General features: G+C 47.6%; 2 protein-coding genes across 5 annotated transcripts in view; one reads left to right on the forward strand and one right to left on the reverse strand.

Annotated features, from left to right (window-relative positions):
• Nucleotides 1-55: 55 nt before the first annotated feature.
• On the reverse strand, nt 56-3,141 carry nipa1 (NIPA magnesium transporter 1). The gene is made up of 5 exons (XM_076148663.1): nt 2,828-3,141; nt 2,671-2,718; nt 2,452-2,542; nt 2,086-2,246; nt 56-1,923 (listed from the first exon to the last, which is right to left on the reverse strand). Exons 1-5 carry the CDS (start codon nt 2,958-2,960, stop codon nt 1,415-1,417), a joined length of 942 nt encoding a protein of 313 aa, XP_076004778.1. The 5' UTR covers nt 2,961-3,141; the 3' UTR covers nt 56-1,414.
• A 1,059-nt stretch (nt 3,142-4,200) lies between these two features.
• Nucleotides 4,201-17,609, forward strand: part of herc2 (HECT and RLD domain containing E3 ubiquitin protein ligase 2) — a 34,611-nt gene continuing 21,202 nt past the window's right edge. Inside the window, exons 1-30 of one of the 4 annotated variants that reach the window (XM_076148669.1) lie at nt 4,201-4,308; nt 5,033-5,143; nt 6,273-6,366; nt 6,473-6,604; nt 8,228-8,450; nt 8,899-8,999; nt 10,559-10,700; nt 10,790-10,894; nt 10,976-11,147; nt 11,237-11,410; nt 11,562-11,750; nt 11,859-12,010; nt 12,270-12,427; nt 12,534-12,647; nt 12,766-13,017; nt 13,107-13,300; nt 13,386-13,586; nt 13,731-13,959; nt 14,059-14,183; nt 14,562-14,740; nt 14,834-15,018; nt 15,121-15,276; nt 15,372-15,557; nt 15,657-15,833; nt 16,044-16,162; nt 16,252-16,402; nt 16,514-16,728; nt 16,928-17,060; nt 17,183-17,310; nt 17,407-17,602. In XM_076148669.1, coding sequence (XP_076004784.1) covers nt 5,072-5,143; nt 6,273-6,366; nt 6,473-6,604; nt 8,228-8,450; nt 8,899-8,999; nt 10,559-10,700; nt 10,790-10,894; nt 10,976-11,147; nt 11,237-11,410; nt 11,562-11,750; nt 11,859-12,010; nt 12,270-12,427; nt 12,534-12,647; nt 12,766-13,017; nt 13,107-13,300; nt 13,386-13,586; nt 13,731-13,959; nt 14,059-14,183; nt 14,562-14,740; nt 14,834-15,018; nt 15,121-15,276; nt 15,372-15,557; nt 15,657-15,833; nt 16,044-16,162; nt 16,252-16,402; nt 16,514-16,728; nt 16,928-17,060; nt 17,183-17,310; nt 17,407-17,602 — 4,654 coding nt within the window. In that variant the 5' untranslated portion in view covers nt 4,201-4,308; nt 5,033-5,071. Of the gene's footprint in view, nt 4,309-4,385; nt 4,482-5,032; nt 5,144-6,272; nt 6,367-6,472; nt 6,605-8,227; nt 8,451-8,898; nt 9,000-10,558; nt 10,701-10,789; nt 10,895-10,975; nt 11,148-11,236; nt 11,411-11,561; nt 11,751-11,858; nt 12,011-12,269; nt 12,428-12,533; nt 12,648-12,765; nt 13,018-13,106; nt 13,301-13,385; nt 13,587-13,730; nt 13,960-14,058; nt 14,184-14,561; nt 14,741-14,833; nt 15,019-15,120; nt 15,277-15,371; nt 15,558-15,656; nt 15,834-16,043; nt 16,163-16,251; nt 16,403-16,513; nt 16,729-16,927; nt 17,061-17,182; nt 17,311-17,406; nt 17,603-17,609 lie in introns of those variants that run through there. The other 3 variants (XM_076148672.1, XM_076148671.1, XM_076148670.1) reach the window with 3 other exon arrangements.

Below are 17,609 nucleotides of genomic sequence, written 5' to 3' on the forward strand. Positions count from 1 at the left end.
ATTGAAGTCTGGATGTGTTGACTCGTTTTGTTTTGTGAAATAAATCATTCACTCCTTTATATTTATTTCATTTATTAAGGACAATTACAAAAACACAAAGTCGCAACTTGTAATTCTTTCGCTCCATCATTGATCTGTAAACAAATCATCATTATGTGCGGTGCTGACTGTGAGCTGAACTTCCAGGTTGAGAATAAAATGGACTAAATAACAAACATCTTCACAATCTGACAGATAATGTAGACTTTCTATAGGAGGAAACAATGTGTAGAACTCTGAACAATGAGGCTTTGTTTCCTGTGCCAGCAGGCCAGAGAGGCACGCTCTCCTCCATACTGAGACTCCAAATGTATGGGGGAGAGAGTCTCTACACTCAGAGACACTGGTTACCTAACAACCGGGACGTTTCCTGTCCGACCTAACAGCACATCAGTTACTCTCAGTGATCAGCCGCCCTCAGTCAGTCAGAGAGGAAGAGTGAATCAGTGGATCAGTGGATTCAGCTGCAGTGAAGCGTTTGGTTTGGACTCAGAACCTGCTGCCTCTCAGCCTCCATAGAACTGATCTGACCGCCTGGTGAGGCAGTGAAGCAGCAGGCAGCACAGCAGGCCAGGACACACAGCACCTGGCATTATGCTATCCTGACACGTTATGAGATACAACTGTGAGTTTCTACAGAATGCAGACCTGTAATCATGGATAGAGCCTTTAAGAAGTATGTATGAATGAATGACAGCACAGAGAGGAATGTGGCGTTCATATCAGCTGTGTTTGATAAAGGTTAAAAGATGTTGACTCAAATGAATCATGTTAACCAAACAGGAATCAAAGAGCGGCGCCTGAGGAGCTGCTGAGGGTTCAGCATAAAGATTCATTGCTCAAAGGCCGCATGGCAGAGCAGTAAACCTCTGTGTTTGGCACATCAGCCAGACTAATCTTTCCGTTGGACAGACCACAAAGTCATGGTGGATAATGATCTTACATCCAACTCCTACACTAAGCAGGCAGCGTCTGAAATAACACTGAATAATTCACACAGGCACACGGTTACATCAAAGTGTAGGTGAGGCCACTGAGTCAGGGCATAGCATCGGAAAAAGGCCAGGACTAGTTACCCTAATTCATAAAGAGAACAAATGGCTGATAGGTTTGAAGGCTTCATTGTAACTAGAGGAGATGAGTAAAGTCCCTCAGCCTCCCCAGGCAGCAGTTAAGGTCTCTGCTTCTGGGAAATAATGAAAACAAAAGAAGAAGAATTCTCAAAAGCAAAGCTGTTTTGGTCATATGTGTGTGTTCCACTGTAACTCTGAGGTATTTCTTAACTAACTGGAATGAGTCAAGAGCATTGTTATCCAAACATTACAGCAGAAAATATCTATTACTAATGTTACAAACTCTGTTATGAGGAAGTGAATCAGTCAGTCTTTTCCCGTGCCTCCTTCTGCTTCCAACTTAGCACAGCCTCCTGAGACAGGCGGAGCAGAATGACCCCCACACACACTGTGGTCAGGCCGCACAGCATGGCAAAGCCGTCAGTCACAGTCACTGCCACCCACTCCTTAAAGAGAAGAGCCGAAGCCAGAATCACAGTGGACGTAAAGGTCACATAGTACACAGCTTCAAACAAGTTGGAGCTGAAGCACTCCAAGGCCTTGTTGATGAAGATGAACTGTATGATGATGCTGACAGCCAGCGTTCCCACCAAGCCCAGGAGGAGGACCACCGCTCTGGGGCTTGGGTCTCCTCCGCCAAAGACGTCCTGTGCAGCCAGGCCCAGTCCTTTGCTACTTGGAACCGTGAAGCTTCCCAAGAGAGAACATATGGCCACATATACCATAATGTTAGAGGTGCCATGAGCCGGAGCGATCCATACTATGAGCACCAGCAGCAGCACCACCACCAACAGGGCATAGACCACAAACACTGTAGGGAGAGGAAGTGTGTTAGTGATGTGATCTTACACTTAAACCAGAACCAGTGACCGAGGAACAGCTATGACCTACTGTCCTCACTAGGTCTTGCACATCTCACCCTGGGAAACAGTTTATCATTACATTTTGGATCCTAGACTGAATGAAGTGTCACCTGGGTCGGCCAGCCTCTGCTCAAGCTGCAGGCTGGAGGTCACAGCCTCTGTTTTAGGGGCATGAATGATCAGAACAACAGAGCCGCAGCAACATAACACGCAGCCAAGCTTCCCCAGGATATTCAAATGCTCCTGCAGGATCCAAGAAGCCAGCACAGCCCTGCATGACACAACATGGACAAGTTTAACAAAGACACACAAGGAATATCCTAGATGACACTCTGTAATGAGAAGTATTAATACACAGTGACCCCAATGTTACACCCTGACTTTAGGCTCTCAGCTTTTAATTAGTAATATAATCAGTACAGTTTTTCTGATATGACAATGTCCTACTAAAAGAAGGAATCCAAAGTTTGACTTACCCAAACAAAACTCCAAGGGCTCCTAAAGGTGTGACTATCACAGCTGGGGCCACATTGTAGGCCAGGAAATTTCCGATCTGTCCAATAATCACTTTATAACAGTCATACGTACGATTATGAGCGGCATTTTGACTCAAGCAAGAAGTTCTATTCATCTGAGGGATAAAATGATGTTAGATGTTAGATCCATACTACGCCGCTAGATGGCACTGTACTCACTGAACACTGTGCCGGTCCACCACACTGCGTCTCCGAGGTAAGAGCCACCTAAAGGGAGAAGAAGACACTTAAGAAACACTTAAACGATGCTGCGGACATTTTCCGACTCTTTTCCTGGGCAGCTGCATTTTTTTCTTTTATCTCCACATCACTCTACCTCTGTCGCGGGCTCGCAATATTCCCTTTTTCTGAAGCACGAATGTCGACCCATTGATGAAACTTGATGTTACTGCTATAACTATTCCAGCTACTGGCCACGGGGCGACCTGTGTGTCCGAGTCATGAGCCATTAAAGGGCCGCTGCTCTGGATTTAAATTCAACTGTCAGAATGCGGCCACCTTTGACTTCGGAAGTGTCACACTGCGCATGCGCCGATTCCACGTTTCTGTCTTCACTTTTTCCTGCATTTTTTAAGGAATTTATGATAAATCGCTGATGAAGCAGCTGAAATATATATGGATTTTTATATGGTCTTTATTAAATACAATGTGAATATTATTCAACCAGCCGTTTCCTTTATTTTTATCTATTTATTCGAGTTATTGATAAGTTGTATCTTACCTATGTTGTGTTCGTTCCTACATCTTGTTTTATGTGTTAAAACCATTAAGATTCACATTTTTGAATATATAGCAAAGTACAAGACGGACATATGTGTATATATTATGCTTTATATGTCTGTCTTGTACTTTGCATTGTTGTGAATTTAGACTATAGACTTTGTTTTTTTGTAATGTAGCCCTGTATGTCTGGATGGGGTCAAATGAGATATAAAATGGCACAATAATGCAAATAATTTAAATTGTAGATGTAGGTGTAGACTTTGGTCTTTGGAGACCAAGCATTGTAGACATACATTCCAGGACTTTAGTCCCTTTTTTTATTTGATCTGGATCATGTATGATTTAGAGGAGTGTCATACAATTATTATTATAAACAGTTGCATTGATCTCTAATCTATTAAAAACAAATTCTCTGTAGTCCTCAAACTTTGTAGAAAAAATGCTGGTCCTTTTTGTTTTTTCCTTTTGTTGTTTAATTTGGTTGCTCGTTTTCCTGTCACAAAAACTTATAGATGCAGATGTTTTAATTAACACTACACATTTCAACTCAACTCAATAAACTTTAATTGCAATCATATACAGTACAGTTCCAATTCGCTTTAAAGGTTTAGCAAACCTCGCATAAAATTCATAAATGTACAAACATATATACATAGAACTTATGAAAGAATGCAGTATTTTTGAATGAAGAAGGGGAACTCCTTCATTCCCAGGGGGTTTCTCTCCTTGAGACACACCGCCCCCTGGCGGAATGATCTCTGTGCAATTCCAGAGCAACCCCGCCCCTCGTTCGTCCCGCCTCCCATTCAGGAGGAGCGCGCGGTTTAGGACACCGGTCAGTACGAGTAAGCGGAGTACATCTGGCAATTACCACCACGACCACCTCATAACAAACCCCGCCCAAGCGGACTTTAATAAACAAATCAAACATACCAAATCTCTCACTTTGGCTACGTAATGTGTTTCTATGCCTCGTGCCCTGGCCCTCTAACTGCCAATCAAATCCATTATGTTCGTCTTGGTAATGCAGCAAAGCAGCTGAGGGGACGAGAATAACCAAAGAAGAGCCCGCAGGTAAGAATGCCGTTTCCTCTTTAAAGTCTCCATGTTACCTGCTGCGCCGCTGTGCTGCCTCTCATCCGGGTCCTTGTCATCTTGTCACTGCGGCTCGTTCGGCGGTGACTGGATGACGGGAGCTGCTTTAGCAGGGTTAGCTAGCTAATGTTCATTAGCTGCCTAGCAGACAGGTTAGCCTAGCCACCGGGCTCATATGGATGTTAGTGTTTAGTCTGAAGTGTTGGCGCGGTGTCAGTGTGTGATCGCCCCTGATGCTGCAGAGGCTGATGTCATAAGCGTGTTATCAAGGTTAACAGACGCGGTGCCCTTGCTAGCAGATACTCTTAGTTTAGTCTAAAACCTCTCGCCCTGTTTCTAATCATCCATGCTAAGGATGCCAATGTCAAATCTAATAGGCGTCGGCAATGTTAAAGCCCTAACTCAAGCCTCAATATCATAGGATGCTATGTCTAACTTTGCATGTGAATCATTTCTTGCACAGCCGTTAGCAGTCACCGTGCCTGGAGTGTAAATGGATCAGTCCACTTCATGACAGACGAGCTGCTAATGTCATGTTTTAAACTTTAACATCGCACTAATCAAGGCGGTGCTCATCTACATTAGTGTCACCGATAAAAATGGAAACAGTTCACTGCTCACACTGTGTCATGTCAACACACTGATCTGTTCCCCCACACACACACACACTTGATGACGTTTCCTCTCCCTGGCTGGCCTGCAGGTCGGCTGCGTGTGCAGCAGGAGAGCAGCAGAGGGGAAGATGCCTTCTCCTGCCTTCACCCTCGATGCCCAGCTGAGGTTTCATGACAAATGGCTGACAATAGACTTACAGGTAGGTGCAGGATGGTTCAGATGGAGCGCAGAGGGATCGTTTATGTATTCAGTCATGGCTGCAGACAAGTTACAATCATCAGATGCACAAGTTTGATGCTTAGTTTCTCTCTCTTCAGATGAAAGATGAGACAAGACACCGACATTTAAAGTTCACTTAACTGATATATTTATCTACATGTTGGTGGTGTGAGGTTTCATCCAACTGACATCAACATCCCCTCATTTTACAGTCCATTAACCCATTGTGATTGGATGTGCTGCTGCTGCTGTCATCCTGGCTCATTCTCCCTGTTCATTATGTAAATGCTCATCTCTCTGTGTTCCTCTGTTTTGCGTGTTTACTCACTCTCATTGTGACGGATTACAGTTAAACCTGTCAAACCTCTGGGCCGCCTCAGTGTGTGTTTATCATTTTCTTGTCCCGGTGGCAGAAAGTAAACGGCTCAGATCTGTCAGGAGATCGTTCACAACAAACGGGGAGTTGATCTATTAGCTTACGTTTATTTGCACTTACCTGATCTACGCCATCACTCACACATATCATCAAACACAAAAGCTGCAAGCCCCATTAACCCTCTCTGCTGTGCTCAGTCACTTTCTATTGTGTGTGTTGTTGTGATTTTGGATGACACGTCACACAGATGTGTCCTGTAATGATAGAGGAGGGCACTGGAGCTTTATGCTGTGAAAACAAATGATGTTGGTTATAATTATCAGCTTAAATGAGCACAAAGTGAAGGTGAAGAGGTTTTGTTTTACCCTCTCACCTGGTTGCATATATATCTGCTCCTGGTGTTGTTGGATGCAGTTTTCTAAGTATGATTACTAAGAGAATATAATGAGTTGTTCCAAGTCTTTGCTCATGGAAATCTGGTTGATAATTCAGTCAAATAAACCAAACAAGTAACCTTTAAGACCCACTTTAATAATGTTATCATAATGAATAGCAGGAGTGACTTTTAGAGGCAATAATAGAGCAGAAACACAAAGACATCCTAGCTGCAGACTCCATTGTGACTGTACTTTAAAAAGCTCTCATGGTGCGATGAAGTTACAAAAGTATGATGTATTACAAAGTATTCTATATGTCAATGCTTACTTTGTACTCTTCTGTGCTTGATTGGCAGCGGGCGTTCTCTCCAGAGGGACTGAGCGAGATGTGGAACGAGATGGTCAAAGATGAGGAGATCATATTTAATGGAGAGGAGTCGGCTCACCCAGGTATTCACAGAGTTACACATCAGCTTCTACGCTATAAACAGCAATGACATCATAACCTTACCACAGTTAAAGATGCTTAATGATGAAATCTATCTTGACATTTCAGAGGATTGCACTGATTGCTTTGGAACTCAGAAGAAAGATGAATCCAACGACAAGGAGAAGAAAGAAGAGGAGGAGACGTCAACATCTGTCCATCACTCCATCATCGAGACCTGGGACTGGGGGCGGCAGCCAGGTGAGAGGGCTCCCCCAGGTCCTAATGTTTAAGGAGACATCGTGTTCCAAAAGGCCCTGAAGTATCGAAATGAATCCCAGACTGGCTGCGGGATGTTTCAAAACACCTCCATGTCACTGGATACAGGGATGAAGACCGTTTCAACACATGGCAGAGCATGTTTATCCTCCTCCGGCCTGTCTGTCTGTCTGTCAGACCCTGCTGAGTGTGTGTGTGTGTGTGTGCCTGGCACGTGAGGTGTGGAAACTCTGAAATGACTTCTTGCAGTCTGCAGGTCCGGGTGTTTATTTTTACCCCTCTGCAGTATAATCTGGGTAGCTGCTGTAGTGTCCTACAGCGTGGGGTCGTCGGGGTAACGGTGACCCAGCCTGTGTTTACTGGCAGCTGGGTGGGACGGCATCATGGTAGTAGTAGATAAGCATGAGGAGGAGGGGGTGGGGGAGTAAACATGTGAGGTTCTGCTTGTAGCTGCTCGGCTGCTCTGCTCCTCTTACTGGTTTTTATTTATTTCTTTATTGAGTGAGGCAGGAAGTCCCGCTGGTCTGAGCAGAGCGGCGAGTGTAACTGGATCGCTGCACACACCAGCGCTCTGTCATTGATGCTTAAGGTTCAAACAACACACTTCCTGTTTGTCTATTGAGTGGTCAGATTATCTGGAACATGTTGAGCTCAGCGGTTGAAGCCCAGCCCTCATCTATTGTTTTTGAAATCGGGAGGTTTCTGTCGTTACCGTGGAGATGCACCATGAACTTGCTTGTTGTCTTTGATGTAAGAAATGCTTTTTTCACTCGATCAGAATCCCTGGTGGCACTGTAAGCGCTCCGACTTGTCCCAGTTCTTTTTAAGTGATGTATAATAAATAGATGGGGACTTTGTGTGGCTGAGATGCTGAGGTGTCTGTCCTGACAGCCAAGCACAGCTGACTGCAGTGTGTGTGTGTGTGTGTGTGCCTCACACAACCTCAGGCCAGTCTGGCTTACATAAAGCTTAAGTGGATTTCAGATCGTCTATTTTGGCCCCATGGCTTCTTCAGTGTCCCGCTGCTGTATGGAGACAGAGAGGAGCGTGTTCTTTAGCACAAAGCTCTGCTGCTAACAGATGTGGAAGCGGTCGTGTGTGGAGTTTATTTGCTATAATGTATAAGGAGGAGCAATAGATTCATATTTGTACTCCTGGTAAGATTTGATAGTTTGCCTAAGTGAAAAATCATTTGATGTTGGGCAAGCGGACACACACACACACACACGCACACGCACACACAAAACAAACAACAACTGAACAAACTGCTCGCTGATTTACAGAGATTTGTTTAAAGGAGTTAAATGTCCAAGATTGCACCGTTAGGTTTGTAACCTTAAGTTCACTAAAACAAACTTCAATCTTTTTAATAGTTGAGGCCTTGTCCGTTTGTTTTCCACTGTCTTTAATGCTTACATTTAGTCCAGTTGAGTTAAGTTAGTTAACTCCTGATTGTAGTAAGTGTGTTCACTTCAGCTTCACCAAAACTTCAAACTTCTCACTGCTTCATTCTAATCTCTATCTGAACTCTGATATTTATGTGAGCTAATGGATATCGATGATGCTGTTCTCATGGCCCGGTGTGTGTCTGCGTTGTGTCTGCAGATGATCATGAGCTGAAGGATTGTCTGTTGGTCCTGGTTGATGACCAGCAGAAGCTGTCGGTTCAGATGGCTAAGAGCACGCTGTCTGCCCAGCGGCTGAGGCAGCGTCTGGTCATCCTGGAGCGCTACCTCATCTCTCTGAGCCACAGCATGATGGAGGAGAAGTACAAGTTCCCCTGGATGACCCCCCCCAGCCCACCCCTGCCTGTCGCTGACAACAAGAGGTAATAATAACAAAGCTCCTTAGACAACCTCCTTCAAAGGGCATTGTGGTTTTATGACTCATTCAGCTGGAGGCATTGTTGGATCAATAAGTGAAGGGTTAACTTTAGGCTGAATACAGCACAGCGATGGAATAAATAGATTAAAGGGATAACAGCACACTAATAACCCTGATGCACACAGGACTGTATTATTAGGCCCTGTGTGACCCCTGTGTGACCCCCCTGCTCCAGACGTCTCATCGGGCTCCACTGGATCTGTAACCTTCAAACATGCTAATCAAATTTTAAGATTCATGGAGAGGAAAAGGTTCTAATGTGAACGATGCATTGTGTACAAACACTTCCTGCCCACAGCGTCTGAGCCCTAACTTGAACACACTGTATATCATGTATGTTGGTCGTCATGGAGGTGAATAACGTCCCTGTGTGTTTGTCTTGGTTGATCCAGCACTCGTCCAGTCAGTAAAGGTGTGGAGGGTTTAGCCAGAGTGGGCTCCAGGGCCGCCCTCTCCTTTGCCTTTGCTTTCCTGCGCAGAGCCTGGAGGTCAGGTAAGCGTGTGTCAGGATGTGACCCCCCGTGTCCACACTCTGTGCCCGCCCGCCCGGTGGGAATGTCAGGGTAATAGAGCTTTAACTGAACAGCTGCCCATGAATGTGTTGCACCACATTACAAGCTGCTGACAGTAAACAGCACAACACATTGCGCAATCTAATATCTTAAGCCTGTGTGTGTGTGTGTGTGTGTGTGTGTGTGTGTGTGTGTGTGTGTGTGTGTGTGTGTGTGTGTGTGTGTGTGTGTGTGTGTGTGTGTGTGTGTGTGTGTGTGTGTGTGTGTGTGTGTGTGTGTGTGTGTGTGTGTGTGTGTGTGTGTGTGTGTGATTCTTCCTCTTTTTTTGGAATATGTACTCACATTTGAACCCACAGCGGGAGGAACGGACTTCAAATACCACGGCAACAACCCTGAAATAGATAGTTCCCATTATAGGCTGAGAAATATGGAAGTAGTTACAAACAGATTAGATATCATTGAACTGCCATAGTTACAGATAAACACTGTCTCTCTGCTGTAACCATAGTTATCAGTTATTGTATAAATGAACTCCCACGGTCTGCTCGTACAGAGTCCTGACTTCTATCTGCTCTGTCAAGTCTTGTATTTGTGAGTTCAGCAGGTGGAGATGCAGCTTTTCTAAGGTAGACTGATGTGAGGTTGAGCTCTGTGTGTCCAGGGGGACTGGGTGGGAACAAAGTGTCTGGCCTCTCCTCTGTAACATGAGCAACACACACACACACACACACACACACACTCTCAGCCAGACATCAGGCTCCTACGCCGGCTGGATTCCTTGAATGCACCGTAAGAACAACAGGGATGTAACAGAAATCCTGCCGTGCTTTGTTTCTGTACTGATGCCACCTGAACACAGATCCAGCATTGCTACATGTCAGAGAATGTGCTAATGCTGCAGATCTGACACACTCAGAGCCTCATCTGCTCCATGAAGGCTGCAGACTGAAGGTTATTATCTGGGAGTGTGAGATGGAGATCAGGGTTCATGTTCATCAAGCATCTCACAATCAATAAGTGAGGAGAAAATAGCTTCTGCCCCATTTTGCTGAAGTCTATTAGTGTTATTTTAATAAGGGAAGCTGGATTAGGCCAAGTTGAAGGGACTACATGGCCAAAAGTATGTGGACATCTATGCAGGAAGGAGCCAGACCAGATAGTGAGGCGTGATTCATCACTCCAGAGATCACCTTTCCAGTGGCGGCCTGCATTGTTCACAGTGATGTCATGTGCAGCTGCTCTGCCATGGAAACCCATTTCATCAAGCTCCAGAAGCTCAGAACTTCTGCTGATGTTGCTTCCGGAGGAACTTTAGAACTTTGTAGTGAGTGATGCAAGAGAGTTTAGGTGATTTCTAAGCATTTCCACACTGGACGGCTGTGCTTTGTGAGTTTGTGTGTGTCTGTCTTGAGCTGCTGTCGCTCCTTCACAATAATAGCACTTATAGTTGCCTGAGGGAGATGTAGCAGGGCAGATGTTTCACGGTGCCTTTTAGCATCTGGATAGCCTCATCTGGTCTTGTTCTTGTTGTTTGGTGCAGGAGATGATGCAGACCTCTGCAGTGAGCTCCTCCAGGAGTCTCTGGATGCCCTCCGTGCTCTGCCTGAGGCCACACTGTTTGATGAGGGAACTGTGTCTTCAGTGTGGCTAGAAGTGGTTGAGAGGGCGACAAAGTTCCTCAGGTGAGTCATTTACTGATCAGCTGCTGTTTTACTGCACATTAACCTCTATTGGATCATTTATATTCCTCTCTTGTCTCCTTGGGGCTTAGCGATGTCCATGGAAGTGCCAGCACCAAAAGCAACATTCCTCTGCAGGACCAGCACCTCGCCTTGGCCATCCTGCTGGAGCTGGCAGTACAGAGGGGCACTCTGAGGTGAGGAGCCGCTCTAGTTCAGTCACCGTCTCACCGTTCGCCCTTTCTGTCTGTCCGCCAACTCACTCTGTTGTTTTCCAGCCAATTACTGTCTGCCGTCCTGCTGCTGCTGCGCCTGTGGGAGAGCGGCACCAGGGAGATGGACAACGAGCGCTCCACCCAGGGGACCAGCGCTCCTCTGCTGCCTCTGCTGCAGCGCTTCCAGAGCATCCAAGGAGGCAAGGAGGAGACCATTCCTGAGGAGGAGGCTGAGGTGAAGATGTTCTCCTCATGGTACCAACAGCTCAGTTTGTATTCTGTCAATGAGAGAATGTCACGCTGACTGTTTACTCTGTTCCTCAGATCCTCGGAGCCTCGCTGAGTCCAAATGAGAGTTTCTTGCGCTACCTGACGCTGCCTCAGGATAACGACCTGGCCATCGACCTGCGGCAGACGGCTGTAGTCATCATGGCTCACCTGGACCGCCTGGCTGCCCCCTGCAGCCCTCCACACTGCAACTCCCCCACCTCACACAAGGTGCCTGCACACTTTACTACCTTAACCCTAACTGTGCTTCTTCTTCTCTTCTATTCAGCAGATTTGTTGTTATTCAGTAGGAGTTCCTTTGAGTGTGATCATGGGCTGATCATAGTGTGACACTCTGTCTCTCTCTCTCTCTCTGTTCCAGGGAACCCTACAGGAGGTCATTGCTTGGGGTTTGTTAGGCTGGAAGCTTTATGCCAACATCAATGGTCCTATTGAGTGTAAATCCATGTCCAGCCTGGGTGTGGAACAGATTGTCTGCTCAGAGAAGTGTTTCCTTATCCTGTGCAGCAGTGGAGCCGTTTACACTCAGAACTACAAGAGCACTACACTGGTCAGTTGTGTTTTCACTGTTTTAATCTTCTTGTGTGGCCTCGGTGAACCGGCTGTTGAAATCTCACATTCCTCTCCAGATTAAAGCACTGAGTTGTTTTGTTTGCAGGCTCCCATGCTTCTTCATGTTCTGAGCTCCAGGAAGATTGTGAAGCTTGCTGCTCACCCAGACGGGCAGCACTTCCTGGCCCTGTCAGCCAGCGGGGAGGTCTTCTCCTGGGGCTGTGGGGACGGGGGACGCCTGGGACACGGAGACACCACGTAAGAGACGGGATGGGAAGGGAATGACATCGCGTTAAAGAAGACTTGCAGCGGTCTTTTGTTGATATTTAAATTCTTTAATGATTATCCCCTTTTGTATTCACATCAAGTTCCATAATATCCTCAGAATGTGGAGGTACTCTAACCATAGCAGTGTGTTATGCTGCATTTAATGTTGGAGCTCCTTTGTTCATGGGAATCTCTCAATAAAACTAAGACAAATGGTACTGAAGATGCATTTCCGTTTCTCTTGCCTCAGCTATCTGGAGGAGCCCAACATGGTGGCAGTGTTCAGTGGGAAGCAGGCAGGGAAGCATGTGGTGCACATCGCCTGTGGGAGCACATACAGCGCTGCCATCACAGCTGATGGAGAGCTGTACACCTGGGGCAGAGGCAACTATGGACGTCTGGGCCACGGTGAGCTTCAGCCACATTCAAGACATGGAAATGATATCACGTGTCTCTTTCCATGACATCTTGGTGGGTTGCTTTATCACTTCATCGCTCCCCCAATGTGTTCCAGGCTCCAGTGAGGACCAGACCACGCCCATGCTGGTTTCAGCTCTCAAAGGACTGAAGGTGGTGGACGTGGCCTGTGGGAGCGGTGACGCACAAACGCTCGCTGTGACAGAGAACGGTACAATCATCCACATTCCTCTGCTTGAAATGTGACGTGTCAAAGCGTTTGATCTCACCCTATGGGTAATGCTCTGATGTAAAGGTACTTGAAGCCCTTTCTCTCTGTGTCTCTGCAGGTCAGCTGTGGTCCTGGGGCGATGGAGACTATGGTAAACTGGGCCGAGGGGGCAGCGACGGCTGCAAGACGCCAAAATTGGTAGAGAAGCTCCAGGACCTGTACATCTTGAATGTTTTCTGCGGCAGTCAGTTTTCTGTGGCTCTCACCAAAGACGGCCAGGTGTACACGTGGGGGAAAGGCGACAACCAGCGCCTCGGCCACGGCACTGATGAGCACGTACGCTACCCCAAGCTGCTGGACAGCCTGCAAGGTCAGTCAACTACATGGACATGACTTCTGTTCTCTTCTTATTCTGAGGCAGAGCACAGACTGATGTGTCGCTGTTACATTGTCACTCAGGAAAGAGAGTTGTGGATGTTGCCGTGGGTTCCACACACTGCTTGGCTCTGACTGAGGACGGAGAGGTGCACAGCTGGGGCAGCAATGATAAGCTTCAGCACTTTGATACGCTGTTTTCCAACAAGAAACAGCCTAAAGCACTACCAGAGCTCAACTCCAAACACATAGTGGGGATCTCCTGTGGCCCAGGACAGGTGAGACATCCTGACACTGCTCAGAGCAAAGCCTGAGTCATGCTGGAGCCAAGAGAGTAAGACACAGGGTGTGGTTTGTTTCCAGAGCTTCGCCTGGTCCTCCTGCTCAGAGTGGTCTGTGGGCCAGCGTGTCCCCTTTGTGGTGGACATATGCCCCGTGACCTTTGTGCAGCTGGACCTGCTGCTGCGACAGGTGAGCGAGGGCATGGACGGCAGCTCAGACTGGCCCCCCCCTCAGGAGAAGGAGTGTATGGTGGTAGCTACACTCAACCTGCTCAGACTCCAGGTAGGCCACACTCTGTCTGCCTGTCTCTGCACACTGTAATCATAAAGATGTTCCTTTGTTTATCAGATGCAGCTTCATGGCCAGTCATCTCTGTAGGTGAATGAATAGCCGCTCTAACTCCTCCCCTGTGTGTTCTGTCTCCAGCTCCATGCAGCCATTATCAACCAAGCCAATCCAGAGCAGTTGGGTCTGGGACTCGGCAGCGTCCTGCTCAACAACCTCAAACAAACCGTGGTGGTGTTAGCTAGCAATGCTGGCGTGCTCAATACTGTTCAAGCTGCTGCCCAAGCTGTCCTCCAAAGTGGCTGGTCAGTGCTGCTGCCCACTGCTGAGGAAAGAGCAAGAGCTTTATCCTCTCTTCTGCCAAACGCTGGTGAGTTTGGAGCAGGAAGATTCACACATTCATTCCCTCTGTTGGTTTGATATCAAAGGAGAAGATGTTTGTGACTGAGGAGCTTTTTTTTCCTTCCAGCCTCTGGAAATGAGATGAGCATCAGCCCCGGACGCCGCTTCATGATTGATCTGCTGGTCAGCAGCCTCATGGCTGACGGAGGTCTGGAGTCGGCTTTGAATGCAGCGATCACAGCTGAGATCCAGGTCAGTGTGTCTCCTGAGTCACAGCGTCTCCTGAGTCACAGCGTCTCCTGAGTCACAGCTCCACTCAGACCTTCACGTGTAGCAGTCATTATTGTATAATAAACTGGAGAATGTCGGCTCTTTGGCACTGAACATTGCACGCCGGAGTGTGTGTGTCAGACAGGCTACAAGACACCATGAAGTATCTGCTTAAATCTAAAGTTATCTTTCTTCTCCAGTAAGGTTGTGTGTTTAATGTCCCGGGGTGTCTCATCCTGAGCTGTAGACCATGAGGCAGATGTTTCTATCAAAGTTTATACGACTTTAGGTTTCCCAGGCATCCACATCCTCACTCTGGTCTAGGATGGTTACACATTGTGAATCTCTTGTTCACGTCAGGACATTGAGGCCAAGAAGGAGGCGCAGAAAGAGAAGGAGATCGATGAGCAGGAGGCCAACGCCTCCACCATGCAGCGGTGTCGCACCATGCTGGACAAAGACCTCATCAACACAGGGATCTACGAGTCAGCAGGGAAACAGAGCCTGCCTCTGGTGCAGCTGGTACAGCAGCTCCTGAGGTGACCAGCCTGAATCAGGCCTTTATTTAGGTCTACATACATACACACACTTTATATGTGTGTCTGACAGCAGGTCTCCTTTGCTTTCTGCAGGAACATTGCCTCCCAGACCATTGCCAGGCTGAAGGATGTTGCTCGGCGTATCTCCAACTATCTGGAAGCGGAACACGTTAGTAAGGAGCGCTCGGCGTCTCTGGACCTCCTGCTGCGCTTCCAGAGGCTGCTGGTTAGCAAACTCTACCTGGGCGTCAATGGAACAGAGAATGTGAATGGATACAGTGAGTCACGCCTGTCGGCCCTCATTACTTTGCTCCCCTCACTTAGTTTGTGATGAGGTCATCATTGAAGCTTATGCTTGTGTTTCCTCTCCTCTGCTGCAGACCCGGAGCTCCTGGGCGTGGGCTCCCTGTTGAAGAAGTACATCGCCCTGCTGTGCACACACATCGGAGACATCCTCCCCGTGGCAACAAGCATCGCCTCCACTGGTCACCGCCATTTTGCAGAAGTCTCTCGTGTCATTGAAGGAGATCTTACTGGTGACTGACACGTTCATGCTGAAGCCTCAGTGCAGAGTGAACAGTGTGATATGTAAGTGGAGGCGGTCATTAATGAGGTGTTTCTTGTTTGGTAGGAGTGCTCCTGCCAGAGTTGGTGGTTTCCATCATCCTCCTCCTCACCATGGACGCTGGCCTGATGCAGGAGACGGGTTCCATCCCTCTGCTGGCTGGACTCCTGGAGCACCTTGACCGATTCAACCACCTGGCTCCAGGGCACGAGAGGGACGACAACGAGGACCTCGCCTGGCCAGGAATTATGGGTAAAAAGATCATGTCAGGGGGAATAATATCCAAATGTGAAGATCCCATGACCTCAGTTCCAGGATGGAGTGTAACCAGCTGCTGTGCTCCTGTGGCAGGGTCGTTCTTTACAGGGCAAAGCTCCAAGAACAACGAAGAGGTGTCCCTCATCCGTAAGGCCGACCTGGAGAATCACAACAAAGATGGCGGCTTCTGGACGGTCATTGAAGGAAAGGTCTACGACATTAAGGACTTCCAGGCTCAGTCCCAGTCGCTGGCAGGAAACAGCATTCTGGGTAAGGATGGAGTCATGTGACCTCCATGAGAGCAGAACACACACATTCTGTCTTACAAAGGTCATGGATTTACTCATTTGCTTTATTCATTGTTAAAACTAGAAAGAGAATCATTTAACAGTGATTATGTGAGAGGATAAATGCCTTGAGATAAGGTTTATTGTGATGTATAAATAAAGTTGAATTGAATGAGCTTGTTCTCTCTAATAGTCTCTCCCTTTGCAGCCCAGTTTGCAGGCGAGGATCCTGTGGTGGCGTTGGAAGCGGCCCTGCAGTTTGAGGACACCAGAGAGTCCATGCAAGCGTTCTGTGTTGGCCAGTACATGGAGGTACACACTCTCCCACTGTAGAGCCTCTATGAAATGTAGTGACTCTCTTTGTGGTTGCTCATGGGCTCATTGTGTTGAATCCTCCTCAGCCTAACCAGGAGACGGTCACCACTCCAGACCTCAGCAGTCTGTCCTCCCCGCTCATCGACACAGAGAGGAACCTGGGGCTGCTGCTGGGTTTGCACGCCTCCTACCTGGCCAAGAGCACGCCCCTGTCCCCCATGGAGATACAATGTGCCAGTGGGTTTAGCACGATCATCACTGTTTCTCTTAAAGCGACCTCTCTCTGTCCTCCTGGTTTGTTACAAATGTCCCAGATATGTAAGTGCAGTTTTTGATTCCTTTCCACAGAATGGCTCCAGTCCTCCATTTTCTCCGGGGGCCTGCAGACCAGTCAAATCCACTACAACTACAATGAAGAAAAGGATGAAGACCACTGCAGCTCTCTGGGAACAACCACTCCAGATAAGGCCAAGCTGTACTCCCGCAGATTAACGCTTAGTGACCACGCGCAGCCTTTCCTGCAGGCCATCGCTGACAACAACACTCAGGACCACACTGTGAAGGTAGGACCTGGAGCTACATGGCTAAAGGCTAGGAACTCTTCCTCCCTGGCAGCTGCATTGGTCACACTCTTAAAATTCCACATTGCAGAGCCCCGGTCAAATACAATCTGAGGTGTCACATACACTGAAGCCAGTTTCTGCACAGTGTGAAGCATAAAGTGATGGGTTGATGTCCTCATGTTTGTTTCTTGCGCCGTAGGACTTCCTGTGCCAAATCGAGCGTTGCTGTAAGCAGTACCATCTTATTACACCCATCACCTTTCCCCTGGAACACCCCGTGGAGGAAGTGGGCCGCCTGCTCCTCTGCTGCCTGCTCAAACATCAAGACCTCGGTAACCTAGCAACTGGCATCAGGCCCACACTGATCATGAATGAGACCTGGAGATAGAATGGATGGTCTTTGTTGTGCACAAACCTTTAGTAGCTAACACAGCTCCCTCTCTTCCTGTCACAGGTCACATCGCTCTCTCACTTGTCAGTCAATGTGCCTTGGGTGGAGACCAGGGGAAGCAAAGGTCCCTCCCTAAATCTGTGATTGATGTGTGCCGCATGGTCTACCAAGCAAAGTGTTCGTTGATCAAGGTAGAGCTCGTACTGATAATGTAATAACTCATATTAGATGAAGATGATGAAGAGCAAAATGATCTTTAATGACTTGTTTGCTCTCATTTTCTCCAGACTCATCAGGAACAAGGTCGCTCCTACAAGGAGGTGTGCGCCCCCGTCATCGAGCGCCTGCGATTCCTGTTTAATGAGCTGCGTCCAGCTGTAAGCAACGACCTGTCTATAGTGTCCAAGTTACAGCTGCTGAGCTCTCAGCCTCGCTGGAGGAGGATCACCCAGAAACTCATCAGGGATCGCAGGAAAAAAAGAGGTGGGTT

Source organism: Genypterus blacodes, unplaced genomic scaffold, assembly GCF_046128005.1.
Source record: "Genypterus blacodes isolate CSIRO-AG114 ecotype Tasmania unplaced genomic scaffold, CSIRO-AGI_Gbla_v1 ptg000041l_1, whole genome shotgun sequence".
NCBI lineage: Eukaryota > Metazoa > Chordata > Actinopteri > Ophidiiformes > Ophidiidae > Genypterus > Genypterus blacodes.